The sequence below is a fragment of the Octopus sinensis genome, linkage group LG4 (assembly GCF_006345805.1).
Source record: "Octopus sinensis linkage group LG4, ASM634580v1, whole genome shotgun sequence".
Taxonomy (NCBI): domain Eukaryota; kingdom Metazoa; phylum Mollusca; class Cephalopoda; order Octopoda; family Octopodidae; genus Octopus; species Octopus sinensis.
Genome location: NC_043000.1, coordinates 81,719,260 through 81,732,679, shown reverse-complemented (window position 1 = coordinate 81,732,679; position 13,420 = coordinate 81,719,260). Strand labels below are relative to the sequence as shown.

General features: G+C 35.6%; 1 protein-coding gene across 3 annotated transcripts in view; it reads left to right on the top strand.

Annotated features, from left to right (window-relative positions):
• Nucleotides 1–13,420, top strand: part of LOC115210952 — a 157,602-nt gene that overhangs the window by 89,818 nt on the left and 54,364 nt on the right. For all 3 annotated transcript variants that reach the window (XM_029779749.2, XM_036502202.1, XM_029779748.2), the window contains one exon: nucleotides 8,645–8,705. In XM_029779749.2, the coding sequence (XP_029635609.1) occupies nucleotides 8,645–8,705 (61 nt within the window). The remainder of the gene's footprint in view (nucleotides 1–8,644; nucleotides 8,706–13,420) is intronic.

The window sequence follows — 13,420 nt, the reverse complement described above, 5'->3', positions numbered from 1 at the left end:
CTAGAATGGAGCTGTTACTTGATGTTAGTAGGTAGTCCAGGAGATGAGCAAGAATGGAGTTTGTTTATAAAGAAAACATTTCTTGTGAAACTTCTAGTCCGTCTGTGAAGAGTTAACCTGAATATATTTTGTCTAATATCATTCCTGCTGCACATTGTACTGAATGCTCTAATTTTTGTTCAGACAAACGACACTATATATATATATGCCATTTTCTAACTATTCAGTATATGCAAGCAGTTTAGGTCTAGTTGGTAACAGCAACAAGTAACTTTAGCTCATTATGTGACAACAACAAACAGGGCTTTCGTTCTTGCCAGTTTCTTAACCCTATCCCAATTTTCATGTTGCCTGTCAGGATATATTTCCTCGACAGTTTAACTGTGTAGCACCATGGGACATCTTTGAGATTTTTCACACTGAGACTATTTCACTCTGAGTAACCTAGGATATTTTTGCAATCCTTCTCCTCCACCAACTTCTTCTGACACATTGGAAATAGGCTTTATTGCATGCTACATCAACCAACACTACTAACCCATTCAATAGCTTAGACTCTTTTTTTCATCTGCGTCAACAGATTTACAAGCAAGATGTTAACTGACAATCCTTATTACAGGATGGCCATCTTGGAGGGCAGAAACACTGAATAAGAATAAATAGTGATTAGAAAGGAATTTTTAGTAACCTTATGTGGCACTCTTGTGTCGTGTACTGGTGACATGATAAAACTCATTCAATACACAGTAAAATATACACAACAGCAAATTTCTCTGTGGCTGTATATACAAGATGTTGCATTATAACATCCAATCAATGCCAGCATGAAAAATGCTCATAAAACATTGATGATATATGTGTATGATTTTACATATATAGTCTGTGTGTTTAAGAAGTTTACTTCCCAACTATGTTCTAGATTCGCTCCCACTAAATAATGGCATCAAATGAAATGTAAGAGCAAGACATGAACTTTACAGTTCTCTTAGTGTTGGTAAAAATGTATCTAGTCCATACTTTGTTACCATGTACATGATGATGCAAAACATGAGCTGACCAATCCATTCTGGTATTGGAAAGTTGATATAAAATTATAATGATTCAGCATGTTTGCTGCTATTTTGGTGCCACTCCAGTGGGACCTAGAAACCTCAAAAATTCTGTGACCACAAAACTGGTGCTAATGTTTTACATACTAAAAATATCCATACATTTTGTTAACAAAGGTTCTATTTAGATGCGTTTTTATATATATATATATATATATATACACACACACACACACACACACACACGTGCACACAAATACAAACCAAGAAGATAACTGCAGTACTATTACTTTGTTAAAGTTTTGAGAAAATATTGAAAATGCAGTAACAGGAGTAGCTCAGATCCTTAAGTCAACTGAAAGAAGCAGGGCATACCAGTATTGCATTTCCTCACTAAAAATTTGAAGCAATTTTATCTCTTTTTTTTTTTATCTCTTATTTAATTTTTAACACTTCTAAGAGCAGATTTTTGTCTAATTGCATAGATAGTGTCTTGACTGAAATTTTTCTGGTGATAGCATTATGCATGTGATTGAAAAACTCTTTTCTATTAGTATTGCTGTGATGTCAGTTGTAGTTGCAGTAACTGTGATAGTTGTTGTAGTTGTGAGGATAGACTGTTGGTATTGGCAGTAGTGACAGTTGTAGATGTGATAGTAACAGATGATGCAGTAATACTTGTAGAAATCTGATTAATCATTGTCTTTTTACCTCTAGCATCATTACAAGAGATTTGTGGTTTCTAGGCCCTGCTGGAGGGTCATAGAGACAGTAATAAATCTACTGATTCATCATCACTTAACATCTATTTATGTACTGTACTGGCCTGGCCTGGACAGGTTTGTCTCCATTATCATCTGGTACACATAACAGAAAGCCAACCAAGTTGAGTGTTATGTATGCCTTGCAGTGTGCACTTGGTGTGTTTTAACATGCTACTGAGACTTATGATCCCAAGCTTTCAGACAAAAGAGATCCTTCTACTCTGTATCAATTCTTTTTTGGAATTAGTGCCCTCTTAGATTGGTAGCCTGGAATGCAACTTGCAATATTCACTTCTCACTCAGCCATTCTATTTTTGGCATGGTTTCTCTATCAATAACCACTTTACAGAGTGTACTGTGTGAATATATTTGGAAATAGTGGTCAGAGTAGCAGTAGGGTTAAGAATTTATACTATTCATATAATCAAGAGGAATTCAAACCTTGTTATTGCTGGGAATATGTTGTTTGACACCAAGTCAAAGATGGTTAATAAGCTAATTATTTGCCTGCTTTATGGTTGAGTGATTTATTGCAGTTGTAGCTCTAGTTTAGTCCTAATGCTACAGATGTGTAGTCAATCAAGCATATTACAACAACAAACATTCTATCTTTTTCAAGATACACTCTGTTTATATTTATATCATCTAATGTATCCTTCCTTTTCTTTAACATGGTAGAATGGGATGTGAGAAAGATTTAGCTCCTATGAGCCTGACTCACTAAGAGGAGTCATATGCAGTTGGTCCATGTGCTGGTATTAAACCAGTATAAGCATTTCCATCCATATTAGCCCTTTATTACCCAAATTATCAATTCTAGATGTTAGTTGATGCCTTACCACTGTTATTCCAGTGTTAAAGGTACTTGATTCTGCTGGGCTTGTCTCAGTCAACACTTAGAAATGTTATATATATATATATATACATATATATATATGTGTGTGTGTGTGTTCACTACAGAATTTCACATTCCCTCTCCTCAGGCAACTGTTTAGAAGATACTTGAAGCTTGTTTATATATACACCAGTTGGGGCTGTTGAGACTCAGCTCTGAATAAATATTACTTCACTACCTAACCACATTAAGTGTTTTTTTTGTGTTTAATTGTAAATGTACTAGGTAATACTACTAATAACCCCCCCCCCCACACACACACACATATGTATGTGTGTGCTGGTATGGCTGTGTGATTTAGAAATTTGCATTACAACTTCACAAGGGATTGTGATGTAACAGTTTACACAAATAAACTGTCCACCTGTTGGTGACTGTGTCAGTGACCATTGGCATCCTCAGTGGTTTGTTCTCCCTTGTTTAATAGTAAGGAATTTAAAATAAAATCATTTATTTTTTGTGGTAAGTTTGTCAAGAGAAAAGGAGAAATATCTATGACCAGCAGTGAAACATAAGCTATGTGGGCAGTGAATGCTTGATGCAGAGTGAACCCAGCTAAGGGCAAGCAAGGACCAAGTAATGGTGGTATTAGTCATTTGACCATCATTGAGTGTTGAGCCTAAGACAGTGCCTAGACTATATTATAACGGTTTGTGGTTATTTTTGGTTATTTGTATGTAGCTGCAGGTCAGCTCTGATTCTGCAGACCTATGATTATGTTCCAGTCAAAACCATCCTCTTTTTTATCAAATGTAGTGTATGTTATTGATTTTTTTTAAGGCAGTAGTATGGCACATGAAGGAGATTTGGCTGCTATCTCTAGCCAACTTCGTGACCATGTAGAGGTTCTATCACTGGCTCAATGGTTGAAACTGTTTTGTTAGCCTTTTTAGTCACACTTTATTGGTGTGGAAATGTAACTGTCCACAACTTTCAACTTTGCTATATTTTTCTTCTCTTCCACCTATAAAGCAGACTTCAACAACAGTTGTAATAATGATTTGAAATTTTGGCACAAGACCAGTAATTTCAGGGGAGGAGATAATTGATGATATCAACCCCAGTGCTCAACTGGTATGTATTTTATCGACCCTGAAAAGGCAAAAGACAAAGTCAACCTCAGTGGTATTTGAACTCGGAATATAGACAAATGAAATGCTGCTAAGCATTTTTTCTGGCATGCTAATGCTTCTGCCAGCTTGCCGCCTTAACAATAGTAATAATAATATAATTGTTTCTTGAGCTTAGTTGATTTACTGACCCCTAAACTTGATTTATGCTTAATTTTGTCCACTTGAGTGGAATCACAGGCAAAAGTAATAATCATTTCAAGCTAAAGGGATGAATCAAATTTATAAATTAGCCAGCAGCTCAGCAGCTTGTGCATAGACATTGACACTGCATATCTCTCTCACACTCTCTCAGATTATAGACTTGCATCTGACCAACTTTCTACTTTACATCTAATCCCACCTCATCTCAAACACACCCCACCCCTCCTCTCCCCTTATCTCGCACCAGACCACCCCCTGCATACTCCATCACTGAGCCCTACCTCTTCCTATAGTGTAAGGACTCTAGATTCTGCTGTTTTAGGTTTTCTGTGGGATATTGGGTGGGTCACAAGTGGCTGAGGTGACTAAGTATGCAAAGGAAGGGGGATTGGATTGTAGGAGTGAAAGTGATGTTAGTAGTGATGGTAGTTGAGGGGTATGGTGAGTGATTCATCAAAAGACAGAAAAACAAAATAGTATAAAAGTTGGGTGGTTGTGTTAGGGTATTTTCATAGAAATAAGGTAGTGCTCCACTGAACACCCTAGTATTTTATTACAATTAAGTTGGCCTGCTCCTGTCCACCTTTCTATTCTGAATTAAAACCTTCCCTGCTCTCCACCCTCATCTACACAATCTGAGGTGGGTAAAAGAATAAGAGCTACCATACAAGGAGGTGGAGCATTGGAGGGAGGTCTTGCCCTTGTGCTTATGATAGAAATCCTTGTCAAAATCCTCATTACTACAAGAATGGCAGAAATGGTAAAACTGTAATTAAATGTCTTGAGTTGGTTACTGACATTGTTACATTACAGAACTGATTTCAAATCTTGTTGGAGTTATCCTTGCCTTTTATTCTTTCAAGTTCAATAAGTTGTAACATTAATATACAAAGAAGTGGGGAGGGAAGCGATACAACTATACCTTCCACCTTGACCTTCCTTCTCTTAGTAAATCATTTGAAAATAAAGACAATACAAATGTTACTAAGTGAATCTATGTTTGAAAGTATTCTAGTTGTAACCATCCAGTCTTTTTTCCCCAGACAATGATTTAAGACTATATAATCTGCGTCCTTTTTTGTTTAAAACATAATAGTGCATTATGTGAGGGAGATTTAACGGTTATGTCTTGCAGGTTGCTCAACTACATAAAGGTTCACAGCTAGTATTTTCCCTTTTGTTTAGCCTCTAGTCAGCCATGATCTAGCAGACTTATGATCAAAGGCCAACTCACCTTTTAATCAGAGTTAGTATGTCTAGGACTAGACTACATTTACTGCTTTCTTCCTTTTTTTACAAGGTAGTAGGATATTATTTGAGTGAGATTTGGCTGCTATTTCTAACAGATGAAGCTGCCGTATAGAAGGCAATTACTTCTGTAGGCTTTCCATACACTTGTAGCAATGTTGATGGTATTTTTCCTTATTGTTTTACATTCTTCTTTCTAGAGAATTGTTATAGTTGTGGTGGTAGTGGTAATAGTCATTGTTGTAGTGGTGGTGATGCAATAGTGATAGTAATAGTGAGTGTGGTGGTTGTGTCATTCACAGTGTACGAAGTAACAAGAGAATCAATGGAGAGATAGACAGGATGGCATTATGTTGGTGGCTGGAGAGACAGGCAAGTGTGTGTCTGGTGTATATTTATGGAAGTAACTTCCTGTTGGTTTGCTTATCTAGTGACACAGGTCCTTGACAGTTTGGAGACTACCTTCCTCAGCCACACCTCATCTAAAGAACAGGAGGAGTAAAGGGAGCAATATTCAAATAGAAATTATATTAAAGAATTGAAACAAGTTGGTGGTAAATACATTAAAAACTGGGATGACATCAGAGTATTTTGTTTAAACCCATATCAGTTCTAATCCAACTGACTTAGGATCAAAAGCACACCAACCATGACCATCCTTATGTATGCTGATTTCATTGTGGAATGTGTCCTTTATTTTTTTTTTTCTTAAGCTGAAAGGTTATAAGGTTGATTTTTTTTTACTGTTACTTCTAGCAGACTGAGTGACTGTGTAGAAGCTACTTTGTTGACTCATTCAGAATATCTTGCCATTATGACCTGCTAATGAGATTTAATAAGGAGGAGGAGAGATAGGGAGGGGTGAGGCTTGGTATATGTGTGTTTTTGGAGCAGATAATGAAATAGTCTTTCAGATTGTGACTTAGCAGGTTACTGTCACACTACAAATCACTATATGTTTGATTGAGGTGAGAGTGGGGAAACATCATCATCATCATCATTTAACGTCCGCTTTCCATGCTAGCATGGGTTGGACAAAACAATATTAAGTAATTACAGGAAAAAATGTGGTGGAGCATTGGACAACATGTTTTGCAGTATTTAGAGTTGCACTTCCTTATGTTCAAGTATATTTGGCATCAACTTTGCCATTTTACCCCTTAGAATTGATAAAATAAGGACCAGTCCCATAATGGAGTTAATCTTACCAACTACACATCTCCCCTAAACTTTGTGTCCCTTTGAGCCTTATTTCTGTAACTATTAAAAATGTAACAGCTAGGAGTAGCCAAATCCCCTTTAAATTACCATCTTAAAAAGTGGGTATAATGAATAATGTAATCATAGATATATCATGTCTGAAAATGATAGGACAGTCACAATTAGGTCTTTGGTCATAGGTTTACTGAATCTGAGCTGACTCAAGCTGTGTTAAACATCAACAATAACTCACTCCAGAATGATTCTACAGTACTGTATGGGTAAACACATTCTCCAGCTGTTGATCTTGACACACATACGTACATACACTCACACGCACACACACACACTCACTCACTCTTCCAGATCACTGGCTCTTCTATAACAACACCTGGGCCACATTCTATGCTGTCTTGAAGCCCATCACTGCTTTTAACTTTCCTGTGGACACACAACTAAAGCATTGTAAGTACTTTTCACACTCTATCTGCCACTGTATAGCAGTAATTGCAGTCTGCATTTCGGGTTCAGTCCCACTGCGTGGCACTTTGGGTAGGTGTCTTCCACTATAGCCTCGAGCCGACCGGAGCTTTGTAATTGAATTCGGTAGGTGGAAGTTACTGCCGTGTGTGTATGTGTGCGTATAGCTGCTCAGTGCCTCTCCGAAAGAGAGAGAGGGAACAGTGTTTGTAGACAGATGTGCATTGAAATAGCTGGCCTGGTACCATACTGTGTTTCCCATTTCAGATCCCACACTGAACATTTCAAGCCAGTTCTTCCACTTGGAATTGTAATTCCTCAGGAATTCTTTCTGCAGTATTTTTCTATTAAACAGGATCTATATCTGTTTCACCAGTCTGTAAAACTCATGGGTCCTGATGGCATGTAGTTCAGGACATGAAATGTAACAAATAAAATACATTAATAATTTAAGTGAGAAAATATTATTTGTGACCTGGCATAAAATCGTCTATTGGTGAAAGCTTAGTAGTTTGAGTCAGATTTTGTAGTATATTATTATGTATTTTTTGTTATGACTTGCCCAAAATTTTGTAACACTGACATTCATGGAAATGGAAATGACAAGGGAGATAATAAAAAAACTATTTCCTATCTGAAACAAGAAATCGTTTTCCTGACTAATAGACTTTTATTTTTATTCTTTTTCCATTTTTTCTTTTGTATTTTTGTTTTCTACTAAAATGTTCCCACTATATTTTCAGTGGTTTGTATCTTTATGGAGCTTATTAAAATTACGACTCACCCCTTTATCCTACCCATATTTCATTGACTTTCTCCTATCTTGTTTAACTATTTCGCATTTTCCATTTCTCTCTCTTATTATTCCTCTTCAAATAGTGTATATAGAATTGTTATCAAATTCAGGTGGGTGAAAGTTTTATGGTGCTATAATTTTAGGGGATAAATGTTCACTACAAGAGTTTGAAGTGAGTGTGGGTGAGGGTAAAGTGAGACACAATACGGACAACAAGTGGTAGTGTGGGTGCCTCTGGTAAGCCCTGAGCAGAGATTGGTACACACAGGTGTAAAGGATACTGTAGTCTCAGTAGAAGAGCTATTGAGAAGGAATAACATATCCATTGAATAAGCATATTGGTATGTAAATCTCTTGTCTTTTTTGAGATGGTGAGTTGGAGTCTGGGGCCTAGTATTTGTGTGTGAGTGTAGCAGCAGTGTACTATTTAAATGAGCAGTAATTTTATGTGGGTTGCAATGAAAAACATGCTGTCAGCCATTCAGAGTCAAACCATGTACTTTATGTACTTTATTTGTGATCCCTACATATATGTAATTTAATATGGTACTTATAATATCAATGGATAATGATATAATATTCAGTTGGTCAAATTATTTTGGTAAGTTGTATTCCAAAAACCATCATATGATTGAAACAAGTATGAAGGTTAACAGTGATTGAACTGAATCTTTGGAAATTCTTGGGGCAATCCAAAGAAAAAGCAACCCAGTTTTAGATAAGGTTGAAAGTCCTTTATAATCTTATAAAAATGTAAAGTTTGAAACTTCAAACTTTGATTTTTCTTTAAGCATTAATCTAAAACTTTAAATTTTGTTTGCTATATATGAATATATTATGTATGTATATATGCATTTATATATATATATGTGTGTGTGTGCATAAATATGTATGCACACTTGAACTGTATTTTTATTGTTTCCCTGTTTATCTTGCAGACTGATTATGATTCAAGTAAAGAATTAGAAAACGATGATCATTCAAAATCACAAATAACTTGTAAGTACTTTGTTGTTGTCTTTCTGTTTCCATGTCAACTGAGTATGATTTCAGGAGTGCTGCTTGTTTGAAACTTGGTCTTGCAGAGCTGTGGGCCTTATCACATTACTACCTGTCATTATACAATTAAAGGAAAAAAATATAACTGTGGCATATGAAAAGACACTGTATTAAACTGCATGATAAAGTCGACTGTTGTTTGATTACTGGAACTAGAGCTTTAGGGATCACACGGGCAAGTACAGCCCTTTCCTTATCAGGGATGTTATAACTGTCAAGTTACAATCTGAGGTTAAATGATGAGAAATTCTTCCCAACAACTGTTGGTGTTAATGATTATTTCAATATTTATGTTATGGCACCAGATCACAAATTTTAGAGGAGGTTATAGTTCTAGTCAATAAGATTATCAGCCTCATTATTAAATTTGAACATATAGGAATAGTTTCAATTTTAGCATATACATTGATGATTATAAAACAATTTCTTGGTGCTACAGAAGGCCTGTTTGCTTGGCACAGCAAGAACCATAAGAAAAGTGCTAGATACTTAAAGTTGTGCTATGCAGCTTGATTTCTAGTGATCCAATTGCGGAAGAAACAAAATCAAATGCTGAGTGAATGATGATGATATTATTATTATAAATTTGCTGTGCAAGGCCTGCATGATTTCTAACTTAGCAGCGTGACTTTAGTGTAGAAAGAGAGAACAGTTGATACATTCAACCCCAGTTGTTGAATGTTTCTAATATGGATATAGGTGAGAAATTTGAAAGGAGGAGACTTAGCAGATTATATCAACCTCAGTACTTAATTGGTACTCTATTTTATCGACCTCGCTCCCTACCAGGCATAGTTGATTTTAGCAGGATTTGACCTCAGAACATAAAGAGATGGAAGAACTGCAAAATATTTTCTCTGATGCCCTGTTAAGAGATTTTTAAAATAAGCACAAGTCAAAAATTTTTGCAATGACAATATTATTTATGTTCCTCTCCATTATAGGATGAAAGTTAATGTCAACTTTGCTGCTATTTGAACTTAGAATATGAAGAGAATTGACTAAATTACTGAAGGCACCAAAACAACAATCTAGTTGGGGGCGGATTTTAAGCCAGAATGCGAAGGGACATAACTCACAAATATAAAATGTTCAGTTTATTACACTTACAAAAGACATGATGAGATAGCCACTACTTATAAGATAGAGAGTATACTTACATAAACACATGCACACACACACAGACTATATATATATATATATGTATGTGTGTATGTGTGTATGTGCATACATTCATTTGCTCCACACGTGTTTTTTCAATGCCACCATCATTTGAGGCAAGATTTTAAGGCTGGATGCTCTTCCTGTTGCCAAACCTTTCCTGTTTTCAAGTAAGGGATTTTTTTTATTCCACAGATCTTTGAAAGTACAGAAGGACCAGTCATAATGTCAACAAGGAATGTCAACATTGCGACCACTTTTCTCGACTAGTGGCAAACATGGAATATCAACATTGATACATTCTCTTCATGCCTTCCCACCCGCAGGCATCTCTCTCTCGCTCTCTCTCTGTCTCTCTCTCTCATATCATACACACATACAACACACACACAACAGAATTCCTGCAGTTTCCAGCTATTAAATTCGCTCGCAAGATAGAAGCCCCAAGCTATGGGAGAAAATGCTTAAGGTACTGTGCAGTATGACTGATCCTGAAACCGCATAATTAAGAAGTTTACTTCTTAACCACACAGCCATGCCTGTACCTTATGTGTGTCTGTGTGAAATCTGTGTACAGACACAATTGGAAATATAGTTATATATATTGATACAGTGATAGAGAGGAAGTGGTCAGGTTTGGTGATGATGGTATCCCCTAAATAAAGAACTCAGTGTTAAAACGCAGTATGTGAATATATTTCAACAAATAACTTTTGATATTTTCTATTTGTGTCTAATACTTTTTTGATTGATTTCTATTTTGACTGATGTGTCTTTCTATGAATACATCTTGAAGCTGTTATGCTTTCAATGAATATAGTTTTAACCCTTTAGCATTCAGATTACTCCGTCAAAATCTGATCCTTATATAGTCAGTGTTTGAATTAATCATTCATTATCTTGTAACTTCAGATTTTGATGATGTGATTGTTTATTTTTAGAATGATATTGTAGGGTATGAGTGAAAGGCTGGATCTGACTGGTTTGAACATAAAATAAGTTGAATATTCGGACAGGATAAGGCCAGTTTAAATGCTAAAGGGTTAAAAACTGTGCCATGTGTGTGTGTGTCTATATACAGGCACCATACACAGATAAATGTCACATGAGAAAATAAATGTATAAGAAAGAAAATTAGAATGGTTGGATGTACATATTTCTGTTGTGTATCATTTAAAGAGAGAACTGAATAGAATTCAGTTAACCTATTTGTTTTATTAAGTAAAGAGAACATTCTACTCTTTTAGTAGTTTCAGTCATTATTCCTTTTTGGCACAGCACATTTGTGATGACTGAGTTTCAGTCCGTGGATGAGACACAGAATGTCACACCTATTTATTCCTCTGTCCTTCATCTCTTGCAACATAGCAATGGATATATTTTCCCAATGTGCATTCTTTGGTATTTGATAATGTCTTTGCAAACTACACCTGGCTTCTTATTAAAAAGGAAGAAGCCATATTAAGCCTTCTTGGGTCTCTGGTGAAAGCATCTAATTCTTAAGCTTAGACATTGCAGAGGCTTTTAAAGTAGAACTAAATACTCACTGAAATGTTTGGCTGAGAGAATTTTCCATGTATGCCTTCGGGAATATTGTTTAGCTGCATCTAACCTATCCAAATATTTAGCCCAAAGATTTGTAATGTGTCTGTTGGGTATATTTAGTGTAGTTCACTTCTCACAGATGTCTGTTCTTGTGAGCTGAACAACCAAACATTGTATGGTAATGCCAGATGTAATACTCTACTGATATTTTTCACCTCTAGTGTGTATGTGAGAGCATGCATGTACATGAAACCATAAAATTTCTTTATATGTATCTGTATGCTTATATATACAGAAAGTCACTCAAACACACATATATAAAGTCATAATCTATTTATCTCTTTGTGTATGTAAGCATATAAGCATGCGCGTATATATACTTACATGTATGTACACACTCACATATATGTTTAAGCTTATACAGACATGCATGTTAGGTGCAAACGTAGCTGTGTGATTATGAAGTTTGCTTACCAAACATGTGGTTTCTGTTCAATCCCACTGCTTGGCTCTTCATGCAAGTGTCTTCTACTAAATCATGAGTGGATTTAATAGTCAGAAACAGATAGCCTGTTGTATTGCTGTGTGTGTATATGGGAAGAGAGAGAGAAATACATGTATTTCAGTTTGTGCCTCATCTTGACATTGCATGATGGTTGTAAATGTGCATCTCCATCATATAAGCAGTGTCATTCATTTCCAGTCTTCCATATAAACATGTCTGATCATGACAAAATATTACCTTACTTGAAAACAGATGAAGGTGGGCAACAGAGGCCACTCATAGAAACTTAATTTCAATGAATTCCATCTGACCTCTATCCAGCAAGGGAAAAGTTGGAAATGTGCAAACATTGATATTTATATATACTCGCATACACACATATGCAAATAATTATGTTGTTGACGGGTAGTGTTTGTCTATTAAAAGATACTTTTCAACCTCATATTTACATGCTGTTACTTAAAGCTTTATTTGTTTTGAGATTCACTGTCTGTAAAAACTGTATCTATGGTGTGTGTGTGTATGTAAACTCTAAAATGGAAAAGCTGAATTTAAATAGAACATTTCCAAAATTGGTGAGCGGGGAAGATATCTCAGTTGTTTCCACTTGTTTCATATACATCTATTACTGTAAACAATATATTTCAGACAGTGGTAAATAAAGCACACACACAATCATACATATGAATATAAAATGTTCTTGTCTATTTTCTGCTACAAAAACATGAGAGTACTAAATACACCACTGTGTTGTTGAGTATGTTATGTGTTTGTCATGTGTGTGTGTGTGTATATATATATATATATATGTATACACAAAAAATATCTGTATCATCTGTCTTATTGGTGTGTGCACTTCACTTGATTGAGAATAAATCCCATTGAATTATTCTGAATTTCCTAATGGGTTCAACTAAACATATGGCTGATTGGCTATATAATCCCAGTCAAATCTAGCATGATAATGAAATGGTGGTGAGCAGACTACAGCAAAATTCAGGTACGTAAATTCTTTCTTGGAAAAGCAGGTAATTTGAGGAGTGAAACAAGGTTTGATTCATTATAATAAAAATGATAGCAGGTGAGGAAATGAAAAGCAACTAAAGTTTAAAAAAAGAACGTATCTAAAATTGATATATATAAGTATGTATACAATCAAATTGGTCATACACACACATATTTTGAGTGGTAACAAAAGCGGATACTGGAGTGTGATGCAGTTCTCAGACCCAGTAGAAACTGTTCAACCCATGCCGACCTACAAGGGAGAGTTAAAAGATGCTTTGTCAGTCAGTGCTCTGAGTTCAGATTCTGTTAAGGTCAGCATTGCCTTTCATTCAGTTTTTTTTTTTTTTGTGTTGGAGCAATACAGTATCGATCTAGTACAGAAGTCAATTCTTCACTTGCTTTTTGTCTAGAAGAAATCAGCAGTAGTGATACCTAG